A 16,712-nucleotide genomic window follows, 5' to 3' on the forward strand; every position below is an offset into this window, starting at 1 on the left:
TTGGAGGAGATTTGTTCCTGAAAGCAATTTCCTGCAGAGTTGAAGAAGCAAAGCAATACTGGAAATTTTCTGAATTTGAAAATTGGGAGTTACAAACAGAAATAAGTAACGCAGGATAGGGAGTGGTGCTGCCGGAGGCAGAAATGAGAGAGCATGATTCATCCCAAAGCCTTCAGATTCAAATACAAAATATACTGGGGGACTAAGTGACTATGAATTTGCTATTTCTCCTTCAACAATTAAAGATTTTTTTAAAAAAAATCCAGAGAAGTGATAGAAAATGTCAGCATGCTAATTAATCTTCTCTTGTGGATAGTGGGCCAAGCTCTTTTGAGTGACTGAAGCTTCAAAGCTGTGTCGGATTAAGTAAGGGAGCAGGACCAGAATGCCCCCAAACTTTGCAAGGCAGGCTTCTAATATTCCTCTGGCTAATCAAGTCTCTATTTTCTTTTATAATGGACTGCTCCAGTGAGTGAATGGGGCAGTAAGGGAAGGTATAAAGCACATGAGTTTGACAGAAAGGAAAAAAGATTCTTCTGACTTTTGAAATCAGAAGCAAAGAAATCATCTCTTCTCACATACCTTCTGGGCAAGTCTCTAGGGGGTAATTTTATTAGAGACTTTCTCTCAAGGTAAAAAATGAGGGGCTATATATAAATAGCACTGACCTTGCTCCCATTTGATCCTTAGATTAAGATTAGCTTAAGCTCAGGCCGTGAGGTCAGTCACACAGGACACGGTTTTCTATGGTTAGCAGTCACTTAAATCACACACTCAGGAATCTCATGCAAAGAATATTTAGATAACGTATTTCCAGGAGAAAAATAATACTTCTTTTCTTTTACCAGGGGTGAGCGGTCCTAGTGGTTCTGTAAATGGGAGAATCCTTTGTGCTGTAGAAATTGGGCCTGTGGGATGGATGAAGCTGAAAGGATCAGAACAACAGGATTAACCAACATCACTTTGCTGCTATGCTCTGCAATTTTATTACTCCTAAATGCAGTGGGAAGCAGCAGAAATGGGCAATAGTGATTTGTGTTTGAAATTGAGCCTTTCAGCAAAGTTTGTACAAAGTTATTGTACAAACTTAGCCTCTTTGGGCTGCATTTGTACAATATAAAGATCGATCTTTCACATTTTAGTGGGCTGTTTTATGTAGGATGGTAGGATAATGTCATGTGATAATGATAATATTAAAATAATTACAGCAAACATATAGTGCTTGTTCTTTGCCAGGTACTGTTCTAAGCATTTACACTCATTTATTTCAGACAATAAGCATTTGAATCCCGCCTTCACAGCTGCGTGACTGTGGTCAGGCCCCTTAAGCAGTTGGCACTTCAGTTTGCTTATCTTAAAATAGAGATGTTTTAGGTGTTTGGTGAGGACTCAATAAGAAAACATACAAAGTTCAGTGTTTAACCAATAGGAGATACACAATGTATTATTATTAGTAGTTATTGGGGTTAGGGTGGTATATTTGCCTGCTCAGGCTACCGTAACCACAGACTGGGTGGCTTAAACAACAGAAATACATTTTCTCACAGTTCTGGAAGCTGAAATTCCAAGATCAAGGTGCCAGCACAGTTGGTTTCTTATGAGACTCTCTTCCTGGCTTGCAGGTGGCCTCCTTCTTGCTGTGTCCTCACATGGCCTTTTCTCCATGTACATGGGGAGAGAGGAGAGATATCTTAAGTGTCTCTTCCTCTTCTTATAAGGATACCAGTCCTGTTGGATTAGGGGCCTACCCTTATGACCCCATTTAGCACTTACTACCTCCTTAAAGGTTCTGCATCCAAATACAGTCATATTGGCATTAGGGCTTCAACGTATGAATTTGGGAGACACAATTCAGTCCATACCAAGTGGGGAACTGGGGAGAGAGAAATAGAAGGGGCGTTCGGAGTATTTTGATATTTAAGGTAGACTTTTTAGGCATCTACTCTGGAGGGAAAATAAGTTTTCAGCTGTTTGTAATAAATTAGTAGATATACAATATTTTTGGCATTGTATGTCATTTGCTTTCTGCTTCGTGCTGTAGAAAACATCTCCATACTATTTTTGGTCTTTTAGGTGAGCCTGAATTTAAATACATTGGGAATATGCATGGTAATGAGGCTGTTGGACGGGAACTGCTCATTTTCCTGGCCCAGTACCTGTGCAATGAATACCAAAAGGGGAACGAGACGATTGTCAAGCTGATCCACAACACGCGGATCCACATCATGCCCTCTCTGAACCCTGATGGCTTTGAGAAGGCAGCATCTCAGGTGAGTGTGAACCAGTTCAGGGCAGGGCATGCTTTCTTCGTTTTGTATATTTGTACTTATGAGCTAATCTTTATGTAATGCACTCACATAAAGCTTACAGATGGTACAGTGGAGGGTATAAGTCACATGTCATTTAACTTGTTGGTAACAAGAAAGTTGAGAAGGTAAGGGATGACGAGTGAGAGTTTCTTCAGCAGATTGCAAATAAAAATTTTGTTAATAAGTCAGTAATTAATTTTTTGTTTGTTGTCAAATAAATTATATTTACTCATTCATGTTTGTGACTAGCTAAATTTCCATCTAAAAACTATAGATACAGCTCTGTGTTAGAGTAATGGCTTTGCTGTATCTGAATGAGTTGGTGTTGTAGCACCCTCTACTGACACCAAGGAAAAAAGACTTTGGCCTGATGAGTGTTTCACTGATGTTTATTTAATCCTTGTCTGTGTACGATGAGTAAAGTAAAAAACAAACAAACAAACAAAAAACCCACTAAAATTAATTTAATATATTTTAATTGTTAGAGAAGCTGGAAAGTAATGATGTTTTAAGAGAAGATATATCGTATGTGTTCCCTTTTTGTTTGGATAGGAGTGGAGGATATTATGTATTATGTTGGCTTTTTTCTACAGTTTGGAATAATTTTATTATTTTACAGGAACATATTAAAGTATAGTCTGGTATGTTTATTTGCACTTAAGAAGTCAATTTGTACCTTAAAAATAAAAGATTCAGTAATCTGATAGTTCGACATTGTTAGAAACCCAGACAGTATAACATTGATATAATTTATAAAGTTCTGAGAGAAGAATTCTAGTAACATAGAGAATTAAGTTATTTAATATTTTAAGGTGATATTCAGAACTCTAAGACAGAATGGACAAATGATTATTATTGCTATTTTCTAAAACATTTTTATTTCTCACAGTGTAAGCTATCTGAGCTTACATGATCTCAAGAATATGAATATTATCTCTATAATATAGATTTGATATGATTTAATAGTAAAACAAATCTACATTATGGAATATAACTGATCTTAGAAATTCTTTAAATTTCCAGTTATACCATTAGTGAAATGAAGAATTTAAAGTTGAACAGAAATTTCTCAACTTACAAAGCTCTAGAGCTTTGTTCTAGAGCTTATCTTTTTTCCTGAAGACTAGGAGGAGGTATAGTAATATATAAATAATTTATGTTAAACTCATTTGAACCTTCTGATTTTGTTTAGTAGTTTATTCTTTTGAATATTTAAAGCCAGATTGCTGTGATTTACAGAGGCAATGACTATTTTATTTAAGCCTTAGTATGGAGTGGCATGCTTTGAAATGCATCATCTGTTACTAATACATACTGACTTTTTTGCAATTTGATGATAAATATTTTTTAAATGTTATTGTTATTAACATTTAAAATATTATTTTTTGAAGACATTTTCAAAATTCTATAACAATTATTTTAAGCCTGATTCCTTTATATCACTAAAGTAGTGAAAATACCAGTTTGGGAGGATAGTGTTGAAATAAATAATCTTAAATTATTTTTAAAATTATTAATGGAGACATATCGATAATAATAATAATAATAAATAACTGATGATTTTTCTCTTTTTTTTTTTTTTTTAGCCCGGTGAGCTCAAGGACTGGTTTGTGGGTCGAAGCAATGCCCAGGGCATAGATCTGAACCGGAACTTCCCTGACCTGGATAGGATAGTTTATGTTAATGAGAAAGAAGGTGGTCCCAATAATCATCTGTTGAAAAATTTGAAGAAAATTGTGGATCAAAACACAAAGGTAGAGAACATGTCTAGTTTTTCTTGGATTCAGTCCTTTAGCCTAAAGAAATATGTTCTAGCGTCTCCATGAAGGACATAGAAAGAACGTTAAAGCTTGTGGCGGGTAGTTAACTATGGCTGTGAAAGTCAAGTCTGGAAAGACGAGAGCCTTGATACTAGTCCTGCCGTAGCATTGGGCAGGGTATTTCAGGAGTGGGGGTTGGGGGTGAGAATAGTAGAGTGGAACCCAGTTGTGGGTGCCTTAGAAAGTCATCATGGTCCTTTCAGAGGCCCTTTATCAGAACATCTGATCGGCTCCTCCTACAGCATTTCACACTGTTGATCTTTTTCTTCTTTTCTGGAACTTTCTCCTCCCTTGCTTTGCACAACTCCACTTTCTCCTTCCTCTTTTACTGCCTTTCAAATCATTGTTCGATTTCTTTCCTGCTTCTTCTACCTTGGCTTAAATGCTGGCTGACGGTGTCCCATCTGCCGCCCTTATGTCTTTCCCTGGGTTTTCATCCTTTCTTGTACCTTGATTGTCTCTCAGATCCATATCTCTAACTCCGGCTCTGCTATTGAGCTCTATTTCTATATTTCACTTGCTGTGGAGTCTTTTTACCTAGTGGCACCTAGAGCCACAAGCTCAGCATTTGATCAAAATCAAATTTTTCCTTAAGAAAACACTAGTTTCTCATTTACCCAATCATCAAAGCCTTGATCTTTTTCTTTTTTTTTTTAAATCTCTGTCACCATTCACTAGCAATTAATTACTTATGTGATGTAAGTGATTTAACCTCCCTAACACACGTGCAGTCTTCCCCTCCTCTGTAAACTCACTCCACTGCTTTAATTCAGGTCTCTGTCACCTCTTGCTCTGCTGAGCCCCCTGTTCATGTTTTGGTTTCAGCCTCTCCCAACTCCATTTGATTTCTCAAAGTCTTCCAGAGTGATCTTCACACAAAAAATGATCACTCTGTGGCTTAAAAAACCTTGCCAGCTCTACACTACCGAGAGGATAAAGTAAAAACTCAATATGGCAGAATCGTGTGATAGTTTAGAATGGGGACTCTGGAGGCAGCTGCCTTTGTTCAAATCCTGGCCCCATACTTGCTTTGTGAATTTTGGAAAGTTATTTAATGAGTGTGTGCTTCTACTTCATCTGAAATATGGAAATAATAGTATCTACTTCATGGGGTATTATAAAGATTGAATAAGTTAATACATATAAACTACATTTCAGGACCTAGAACTATTATGATTATTTCAGAATAATTTCAGAATAATAGTCTCTGTTATTTACCTCAGGGTTAGATGGACACGTTGATATATCCTCTAAATGTCTACAAACCAATGTTGTTTGAACATTATTTTTATTTACTTGGGGGAGAGGTAGAGCCCATCAGGGAGGAGAAGTGAGGAGAACTCAGTTCCTTTTCTGTTATTCCAGGCGGTTCTGCCCTGGCTATCGACTACTTTTAGAACCTCTTCTAAGTGAGAATTTGGGAAGTACAATTTTTCCATTTTATTGTATTTCCAGATCTTTCAAGTTAACCTTGGTGCCTGGCAGCTGCTGACTGGCCTACTCCTTAATCGAGCTCTGATATTCCACATACTCTAGTCCCCCAACTTTCGTGCTCCCTAAGCATACCATTTTCTAATAATTTTATGTCTTTCTTTATTGTTCCAACGGCCTATAATGCTCTTCCTTTCCTTCCATGTCACTTCCTCTGTGAAGCCTGCCTCTGCTATTCCAGACAGATCCTATTAAGCCTTCCTTTATGTTTGTATATATCTCTTCCAGGATGGTGCTTATTGTTACATAGACCTTTATATATGTTCTATTATAATTATTTGTTTGTGTAGCTTTTTTTCCCTTTGATTTTAGATTTTGATCCCTTGATTACAGGCATTAAAATTCATATTTGAGTCTGACAAATAATAGGCTGACGATCTATTATGAATGAATGCAATACAGCCTGGCAGGCAAATCATAATGTCTGAAAAATGTAGCCATTGAAAAGCAACAGCCAGAGCTCCACACAAGCATTCATCACGTGGTTGGGACACTGGCTGGAGGATCCAGGACATAGGGAGTCCCAGATTGTTGGTATAACTTCTTAAAACTCTCCTGCCTGTGTTTAGGATTCCTTCCAGAAAGCAGGGCTGAGCCTACAAGTGGGGTCGGGTCTGAGGAAAGGGCTGCCAGGGGCTGAGGATTCTGGCAGGACCTGATAAGTGAGTGAATGAAACATTTCTGCTTTTGAGTCACAGATACATTTGCAGTTTCTCAACCCCCGAACCATTTCTCTCATGAGAAAGGGGAGGTGGAAATGCAGAAGGCTGGGGGGGGGAGGAGGGTGGCCGATGTAACCACAGGGGAAAAGAGGGCCGTCCTGGGTGATACGCTATGAGGGTTAAACAGAAACGAAAAACTTAGGGAAGCCCAGGGCCGATATGAGCCCACAAACTTTCCTCATGGCTTGCGTTAACCTGCCTATGCTGTGTTCATTGAGTCTGAGAAATGAGAACAATAATTCCTGTCACCTAGCGTAGAAGAATCGAGAAATAAACTCATGTTGGCAGGATATTTAACTGGCACCCTTTGTGCAAGTACCATTATTATTTAGCCAGTGCTATCTTCCTCTTTCCCAAATGAACCTTTATCATACCTGCCCAATCTCTATGTTAGGTGTTTTCACGTTTCTAGCTAAAGCAATACTTATTTAAGAGATGCACGTTCACGGTGCTTTTAAAATGTTAAAGCTTTTAGTTAAAAAATCTCAATGCCAATACTTTTTCTAGGCGAAGGTAAGTGCAAGAGAAATATGTAAAAATTTAAGTTTAGTCTCTTGTCTGGAACAGAAGCAAGATTTTTCACATTACCCTAAATTTTCAGTAAACCTGCTTAATCACCATGGGACGATATTGCCCATGTCTTCTATTTTTTCCATCTTTGTCATTAAGACAGTGTTTAGACCCAGTGCGGTATCAGACATAGTGGGCATTTCCTTAATGTTATTGCACATTGTCCCTTTCACACTTCCCCTTCTCATCCTAATATCTATATCCCTTATGGTGGGTTTTACATTTTAAAGTTTGTATTAGGTGTGCTAGGAATTGGGTGTTAAAAATGAAATAATTCAGAGAAAAGTAAATACCATAAGATTTCACTTATATGCGGAATCTAAGGAACAAAAAGAACAAACTAATCAAAAATAGACTTACAAATAGAGGACAATTTGGTGACGGACAGAAGAGGGGGGTGTTAGGGAACTGGCAGAATGAGGTGAAAGGTTAAAGAAGTGCAAATTAGTAGTTGATAGATGGTCACGGGGATGGGGAGCATGGCATAGGGAATGCAGTTACCATTAATATATTGGCTAGGTGGAGAGCCAGAGGAGAGAAGGAGCAATTGAGGGGATTGTTTTATAAACTATATAGATGTCTAACCAATGTACTGTATACTCGAAACTAATAAAAATGCAGATTCCTGTGGATTCCCACTGAGGAGGTCTGGGGCGTGTATGCAGCAGTGCAGGGGTGGGAGATGGAAAGGAACCTACAGTTTTACCGAGTTCCCCAGATGCTCTCTCTTGCTCTCCTGCAGTTGACTTCCTCCTGTGTCACTTCTCATCTGCTCTTGAGCTCTTCGGCTGGGTCACCTCCACTGTCATCTTGGCTCAAAACATGAGCCTTGGCCTGGATTGCTTGAAAACAGAGTAGATTAAAAGAAATCAAATACTTTCATTAAATTTATACTTGTCTTTAATGGCTAGAGTTGTGAAGAAAATGGAATAAATAACTTTAATATATAAATAATATATATAAATAGCTTTAACGTATTTTAAGAACCAAAGCCATCTAATTGTACAACATAACATATAAATTTTGGAGGGAGATTGAGCTTTCTAAATTCCTCATATAGAAATAGGCACATGGTGGCAACTTAATAGTTATTAAATGAATGAATGAAATCTAAATCAAAAGGAAAACGCCAGAAAGAAAAGATCCTTAGGTTTGATAACATAAATATCTTAATGTTCTGTATTTTAATTATTATTAAATTTAAAAGGTAAATGGCAAACTTGGAAAATATTTATAATATGTAATAAATAGAGGGTTAATGTTTTTGCTAAGTAAACAGCTCCAGTAAATTAATAAGAAAAAGTACACATTTCTATAGAAACATTAGTTAAACCATGTATAATATGTCATCAAAGAAAAAATATAAATAGTCAATAAACATAACAAACTGTTCTTCTTTTTAGTTAATCAAAGAATGCAAAGTTTAAAAAATTCTGTTCGACATGTATCAAAGTGACAGACTTAAAAAAACATGGAATATTGATAAGAGTGATTAGAAATGGAAAGTTTAATATACTGTTGCTGGGTATATTGCTATATCCTACAGAGAGGCAGTTTGGAATACATTTTATAAAATTTTAAAATGTGCTTAGCTTTTGGTCAGGTCATTCCATTTCCAGAGATTTCTCTAAGGGAAGTATAGATTTGCACAAAGAGTAGCTGCAAGGGTGTCTGCAGTACTTTTTTTTTTTTATAGTAAACAACCCAGTGCCCAATAATTGAAGATGATTTCCCAGCTTTATTAAGGTGTAATTGACAAAAGTTGTATATATTTAAGACATACGACATGATGATTTGATATACGTTATGAAGTGATTACCACAACCAAGCTAATTAACACATCCATCACCTCACATTCTTTTTGTGTATGGTGAGAGTACCTGTGATCTACTCTCTTAGCAAATTTCAGGTATACAATATTAAGTCACCATGATGCACATTAGATCCCCTGAGCTTGATCATCATGTATAAGATGATGATTAAGAATGAACATACTTCGGAGACTACTCAGCTGTTAAAATAGTAATTTAGAAGGGTGTTCGGTGATGTGAAAGGATGTTCGATATCTGTTATCAAGTAAAAAAGGCAGGATACAAAATGATATATAAATTATCATATTTTAAAAATTACATAAATGCATTGGAAAAAGACTGAGAAAGAGATACATGAGAATGTTAGCAGTGGGCCTCTTTAGGTAATAAAATTATGGGTAATTTTAATTTTCTTCTTCGTGTTTGTCTCTACATTTTCTACCATGAACATTTTGTGTGTGTGTGTGAGATGAGAATAAGATAAACCAAACGAATAATAAAATGATACCCTATTCTAAATCACATTTGTCCACAATTATGAGTACCTTACATGAAAAATAGAATAGTTTTGATACATTAAAGCTGATATACTAAAAATAGCACAGGCTTTGGGGTTTCACAGTCTGGATTGAATCTTTAGCTGTATGAACTTGGGCATGTTAATGCAGCCAACCTTCAGGTTCCTCCCTGTGAAATGGGGATGAATATTTTTGCCTATCAATGGGGATGTTGCACAGCTCAATGAAATAGTGCATGTGAGAGCTACTCATAAATTGAACAGAGATATACAAGTACAAGATTTTATTATAACCATCAAACCCTATCGATACTGTTAGATTTTATGTCCCAAAGAACAGTACAGATCACATCTCTGGTAAAGCTTTTATTTTATTTTATTTTTTTAATCAAAGAACTACTTGGGAATTTGAGCGTCTTCTTAGTTGCTATTAAAAACTCATCACATAAAATTATCAAGCTTTTGGCTCCAGATTAATTCTTTGGTATAAATTTCTTTCTTCTTTTGTTTTGCTTCCAAGATATGAAAGGTTGTAAATCATTCAAAAGGCAACATGAATTCCTGAAACTTTTGCTTTTGTTTTAAAACTTAAGAGGATCATCCCAAAGTAAACTGATATTTTACAGTAAGCCTTGAGAGAGACCATTTTAATATATATATATTTTTATAGGGACGATGTTTAAAGCAGTCGAAGGGAATTGGAAAAATAGTAAGTGAAAATTGGAAATAAAGTGTATCACACATTTCTAGAGTTGAACCATCATAGAGAAGGAACCCTGCTCTGCTTTGTTAAAAAAGAGTAAATTTGAAGATCTAGTTGGCTATATTAAATGATTCGTGAATTGGGCAGCATCCCCTTCAGCACCTAGAGGGAGTTCCAAGGACTTGTACAAAATGGAAAGTTTTTTATAGGAAGAAGGGTGGTGGAAGGGAGCTATTAACAAAAGAAAAGCACGTCTTCTATTGGGGAGAAGGGAATAGCAAGCTTTTCCCCCCTGCAGATTACTTCTTCTTTCTTTGCATGATGGAGAGGGTCCACGTGACAGATTACTTTACTGGTCTTTGACCAGAAAATTTCAGACTGGTTGGTTAAGTGAGAGATTGAAATAGCAACAGGTCAGGTATTAAATTTAGGTTTGGTATCCTGGACTTTAGCACAAGTGACACCATTGGGGCCTGTGGTTTTTTCTTTAACAGTGGTTCGACTGTTTTCTTTTCTCCTTGTCTTATCTTTAGCTATTATTAACAGTGAAACATCAGATGGAGATATTCCAAAGTTCGTGAGTGATTTGCAGGCTAGTTCTCAAAGAGAGAAAAGCGGTCAGCCCACAAAAATAGAACTTGTAAGGGAATTTAAACACTAAAGTTAATTTTTTTTTTTTTTTTATTTTTTATTGTAAGTCTGAAAAAGATAGCCATGGGGATTGCTGCTCATACAGGAAACTTTTTTTTTTCCTCTTGTGAAAACAACCACAAAGTGGTTGACCAGCTTTCAGTTTTTTTCTAACTTTTTCTGTCTTTTCTGTCAAGTGATCTCACCAGTGATTACCAAACTCATCATCATTTTAATCTCTAATCTTCAATACAGCTTGCTCCTGAGACTAAGGCTGTCATTCATTGGATTATGGATATTCCTTTCGTTCTCTCTGCCAATCTCCATGGAGGAGACCTTGTGGCCAATTATCCATATGATGAGACGCGGAGTGGTAGGTGTTCTTCTTGCTTCTGTAATTCGTTTAAGGCTTGCAATTACTTTACAAGGCTTTGCGGGATGATTTCTATAATGTTCTTTTAAGGTACTGGTCATAAAGTGATTTTGCCTGTAGAAATACATATGTGTAATCTTGACAGACTATTCAAGCAAGAGAAAGAGAGAAAGTAGAATCACGAACTAGGATCACTTTTGGACCCTTGTAAAATGAAAAGATTATGGACGGTATATAAGTTTGTGTACGAGATGGCTTAAAAATGTAGGCAGCCTCTTGGTGTTCAGTCAGGACCCATGTCGATCTCTGTGTGTGTCCTAGTGTTCTCTTACACTTCTGCATTTAGAACTGTTTGTAGGGGTGTCGGGGAAGAAAGTGGTGCTTTGATTTTCTCTAACAGGTTTTATTTAAGGTTCAGGCCTAACTTTAGCCAGATATTTTCAGTTTAGTTTTTGTTGCTCCAAGACGTTTCCTGCTTTGGGTCAATTCTCAGGGGCTTTTAAAGAGTTAGTTCTTTGTAAACACAGGATGATAATTTTAGATACTGGAAACTGAGTTTTGAAGAAAGTCATCGGTGAAATGTTAAAATTTACAGATTTTGTGGTTTGTCAATAGCTGGGAAATTTAAAACACTGGCATATTTTATAATACACGATTCAGAATACAGTATATCAAAATATATTATTTATTTCCATAATACACATAGGAGATTTTTAAAAACTCTAAATTTAGATACTGAAAAGTATGTGTGAGAGTGGTTCATAGTGGCTATGAGGTTGGTACAAGTACATTTAAAAATCTTTAAAATTTTTATCAATTACAGTTGACATACAATATTATATTAGTTTCAGGTGTACAACACAGTGATTAGACATTTATATAACTTACAAAGTGATCCCCCAATAAGTCTAGTACCCACCTGACACCGTAAATAACTATTACAATATTATTGACTATATTCCCTATGCTGTACTTTACATCCCCATGACTACTTTATAACCGCCAGTTTTACAAATATGGTTTTTAAATTAAAAATTTTAACAACAGAAATCTCCTTACTGCCTTCCCAGGTCCAGTTTATTATCAGCTTATCACCTTTTCTTGTGAAACTTTGAAGTCATAAGTAGAATGTACACTCTGTCAAATTTTTACTCTGTGGTATTAGCAGTGGAAGTTATAGAACCTAAAAGCCAGGCATAACTGTCGAGTACTTAAATCTCCACTCCTTTCCCGTTGTGATGTAGCTAAAAAAATACATCAGTAAGAGACCGACACTGAATCACCCTGCAGGAAACACGCAGTGCTCCTTGGTCTGTGTACATTTCTTTAACCTCGTGGGTTTATTTTTCTAGGTACTGCCCATGAATATAGCTCGTGCCCAGATGACGCCATTTTCCAAAGCTTGGCTCGGGCGTACTCCTCTTTTAACCCCCCCATGTCAGACCCCAATCGGCCACCGTGTCGCAAGAACGACGATGACAGCAGCTTTGTGGACGGAACGACCAATGGCGCGGCTTGGTACAGTGTACCTGGAGGTGTGTTTCCGGTTTTCTCTTTGATTATGTGATAGTGGCTTATTTTATAATTACCGTTTGGATTTAGAGAGTCTTCAATCCTCCTCAATCACTAGGAAATTAACTGAATCTGCAGTTTATCCATGAAAATTAGTTTTCTGCATGAATGATTCCTGAGTATAGTTTTGTTTTTATTGATTTTTAAAAATCGAGAGGCTAATTGAAGAGATATAGGAAATGAACTGAACACATCCAGTGGGAAAATATAAATGAACCTTGTTAACTATTCTACTTTTCAAATTCTAGCCATAGGGAATAAGATAGCATCCTGATTATTTTAGTCCTGCTTTGACTATGGCTAAGTGTAGATTTTAGAGGGCAGGCTTTGGCCTTTAGCATATCTTGGTCCACATACCTTTTCATTTTTATTTTAATGATGGGATAACAGGAATTCTTTGATGTGGAATATTTATTTTGTAATCACTACTACAATAAGTACTATTAGATCAGGAAGCTCTTCACCTTTTATGGGGTCTGAAAAGGGAAAAGCCCACTGCTTCACAGCAGCTAGAGGATGCATCTTCTAGAAACCAAGGCAGTTCAAATGGTTCCCTTTGCCCAGCATGGACTTCGCACGGCTCCCATTTTTATGGCTACCTGGACCAGTCACAGTTGTATAATACTTGCCTCTACCAAGGATGAAGAGTGAAATTTTTTTTCCTCTTTGCCTAAAACCAATTTTCTAGAGCCCACCTGCAAAAGAAAAAGAGAATTAGGGCAGTAGCATCACCAGCTAATTATAGGGTTTTGGTTTAAGATGCTTCTTTTGTTGAATTATGCCCTAAGGAAAATATTCTTTCTGATTTTTTTCTTTCTGATAAGTGGTTATCCTGTTTTAATTAATATTTTACACCAGGGCAGATCAGATATAATGCTTTTTTTCCCCCCCTCTATAGCTTGAGAAATAAGATCTATGTCAGATTTTAGGATTTAGGCTGTATCAAATACATGAGATGGGAAGTAATTTTATACTTCAGTTTTTATAAAACTTTAGTAATTCCTTTGGAATTACCTTTTTTGGACAAATAGTACATTTTATACAGAATATCAAGTGATCTATATCAGTAAAATACTGATAATAATAATTTAAATCATAGTCAATGATTATGTTCCATAGTAATCAATCAAAAAAGCTTTGACTTTCTTCAAGCTCCATGTAGTGAATAAAATCAGTGCCTAGGTCAATTTTTCTAGAAGCAGAGCCTGGGTCAGGGATCTAGATGCTCATAATTTATTGAGGGAGTGCTCTTTAAGAAAAACTCTGCATGAGATTGAGGGAGGCGGGGTAAGGAAGGGGATAGAACTGAGCAAGGATGTGGTCTCAGGTGCCCTTTATCCTGGTCTTGAGCCATTGGAAAGATGCCCTCGAGCATAAGCCACAGCTAGGGTTGTCCTTCCTCGAGGCCAGGGAACCAGCTTTTGGTGGCTCCGTATCAGTCAGTCATTGGTTGTGAGATCTTTTTTTCCTTAATGGAGGCATGTATCACCATTAATTTCTCCCTTGGGACTGCTGTTGCTGCAGCTCATGACTTTTGGTATGTTGTGTTTCTATTTTAATTTGTTTAAGGTATTCGGTTTCCCTTGGGGTTTTCTCTTTGACCCATTGGTTGTTCAAGAGTATATTGTTTATTTTTCTACATATTTTTGAATTTTCCAGTTTTCCTTCTGTAATGATTTCTAGTTTCATACCATTGCAGTTATAAAAGATGTTTGGTATGATTTCAGTCTTCCTAAGTTTGGTAAGACTTGTTTGGTGACTTACATGACCCATTTTAGAGACTGTTTCATGTGTGCTTGGGAAGAATGTATATACTGCTGCTGTTGGATTGTATCTTCTATGTTATCTGTTAGACTCATGTGATCTAAAGTATAGAAGGCAAATGTTTCCTTATTGATTTTCTGTCTGGATGATCTATCTATCCATTGTTGAAAGTAGGGTATCAAAGTCCCCTATGATTATCGTATTGTTGTCTGTTTCTTCCTTTACATCTGTTAGTGTTTGCTTAGTATATTTAGGTGCTCCAGTGTTGACTGTATATATATATTTTTGATATTTCTAAACTTTGATACATTGACTGTTTTATCACAATATAATGACCTTCTTTGTCTGTTACAGTTTTTGGCTATATATTTTCTGATGTAAATATAGCTACTTCTCCTCTCTTTTGGTATCCAGTCCCTTCACTTTGAGCCTATTTGTGTCCTTAAAGCTGATATGAGTTTCTTACAGGCACCATATAGTTGGGTCTTAATTTTTAACCCATTTAGCCACTCTGTGCCTTTTGATTGGAAAATTTAATTCATTTACATTTAAGGTAATTATTCATAGGTAAGGACTTACTAGTGATGACTTATTGTTTTCTGTCTGTTTTATAGTTGCCTTGTTCCTTATTTCCTCTCTAGCTCTGTTCCTTTGTGAATTGACAATTTTCTGTGGTGTTATGCTTTGATTCCCTTCTCTAACTTTTTTGAATCTACTGTAGGTTTTTGCATTATGGCTACCACGAGGCTTACATAAAACATCTTAGCGCATGACAGTCAGTTTTAAGCTGGTAATATCCTAACTTTGATCACAAAAACTTTACCCTTTTACCTCCCTCTGCCCACGTTATGTTTTGATGTCACAGTTTATATCTTTTCATATTGTGTATCCATTAACCAATTACTGTAGTTATAGTTATTTTTAATATTTTTTTCTTTAACCTTAATACTAGAGTTAAGTGATAACACACCACCTGTTAGAGTATTAGAATACTCTAAATCTGGCTCTATACTAACCTCTACCAGCATGTTGTATATTTTCGAATGTTTTCATGTTACCAATTAGTTCTGTTTTGGCACCGAGCTGTGTCACCTTAAAGAAAGTAAAGTGAAACTGTTCCTTCTACCCTCTTTAATGTGTCCAGTCTTGATTTTTTTTTTCTGTAATAGTATGCTGGAACTTTTCCATTGGACTCCTGGACTTTCACAAAGGCACTCTGTTCATGGGTGATTATCAAAATTGGTGTTCTTTAGGGAGGGAAGATGGTAGCAAACTCCTATTTTGACATTTTGATGATGTCACTCCCCCATCGTCTTCTTTGAAGCTGAATCCAGTCCTGTGGAACAGGGCCGGTGCTGGCTTGAACACACTACGCAGAAATGCATTATGCTAAATGATTACTTAAGAACTGGAGAGAGTTTGTACTTCTAAGGTAGTAATAACCTCCCAAATGTGTTCTAGCCCTTACGGTAGGTGATTTTCCTTGCGGTTTCCCACAGGCTTGCCAAAATGCACTGGTCGGTGCATCTTTTGTACTTGGTTCTCAGTTCAGCAGAACGTCCTGTGTAGAGTTTCAGTTGTTGACTTTCCATTTGGTGTTTTGGCAGGAATGCAAGACTTTAATTACCTCAGCAGCAACTGCTTCGAGATCACTGTGGAGCTTAGCTGTGAAAAATTTCCACCCGAAGAGACTTTGAAGAGCTACTGGGAAGATAACAAAAACTCCCTCATTAGCTATCTTGAGCAGGTAAACACTGTCTCTAGTGTAACATGGGAGATTTAAGAGCCTTTAAACCTGCTGTACAATAGTCTCTTAAGAGGAGCCCACTCTAGAGGAATCCGTCAGACCCAAAATGAAGATGCTACATTTGGAAAACGTGTCAGTCGTGGTTCAAATAGGTTTTCATTTGTCATAGGTTTTGCGGTTCATGAATATTCACTGAGAACTGATTAAACTGGAGGGTTGTAGACTAGTGAAATGAAAATCTTATTTTCATTTATATTGCTCTAAGCAAGGGCAATCCTAGGACCCTCCTCCACCTGGATCACCTTGGGCCTGTCAGACATCTCAGGCAGGACCAGGACTAGGATGAGGAAAGTGAGGCAGCGAGGAGATAAAGAGGCATTCACTCTTAGGGTCACACAAGTAGGGGGTCAGCAACTGGCAGTGAGCGTGTCTTTAAATTTTGTGCCCCACACACCTCACTTGTCTCACACTAAACTCAGCTGAATCTGAGGTAGTAATAATAATAATAACGATAGCTTACCTTTATGGGGCATTTACTATCTCCCAGGCATTCTTTTATATGCTTTACATGTAGCACTTAAGATATTTGATCCTCACAACAACTCTAGGAGGGAAGTTATACCATGGTCATCTTCATCTTCATCATAATCATCTTTTTCATTATCATCATTATCATCATCACC

At 36.8% G+C, this 16,712-nt stretch overlaps 1 protein-coding gene across 1 annotated transcript in view; it reads left to right on the forward strand.

Moving 5' to 3' along the window:
- The window catches only part of CPE (carboxypeptidase E), an 85,448-nt gene that overhangs the window by 59,769 nt on the left and 8,967 nt on the right, over window positions 1-16,712 (forward strand). The window contains exons 2-6 of the mRNA XM_039876315.1: window positions 2,074-2,270; window positions 3,896-4,063; window positions 10,829-10,946; window positions 12,299-12,481; window positions 15,890-16,029. Coding sequence (XP_039732249.1) covers window positions 2,074-2,270; window positions 3,896-4,063; window positions 10,829-10,946; window positions 12,299-12,481; window positions 15,890-16,029 — 806 coding nt within the window. The remainder of the gene's footprint in view (window positions 1-2,073; window positions 2,271-3,895; window positions 4,064-10,828; window positions 10,947-12,298; window positions 12,482-15,889; window positions 16,030-16,712) is intronic.

This window comes from Pteropus medius, unplaced genomic scaffold (genome assembly GCF_902729225.1).
Source record: "Pteropus medius unplaced genomic scaffold, Ma_sr-lr_union100, whole genome shotgun sequence".
In the NCBI taxonomy this organism is placed as follows: domain Eukaryota; kingdom Metazoa; phylum Chordata; class Mammalia; order Chiroptera; family Pteropodidae; genus Pteropus; species Pteropus medius.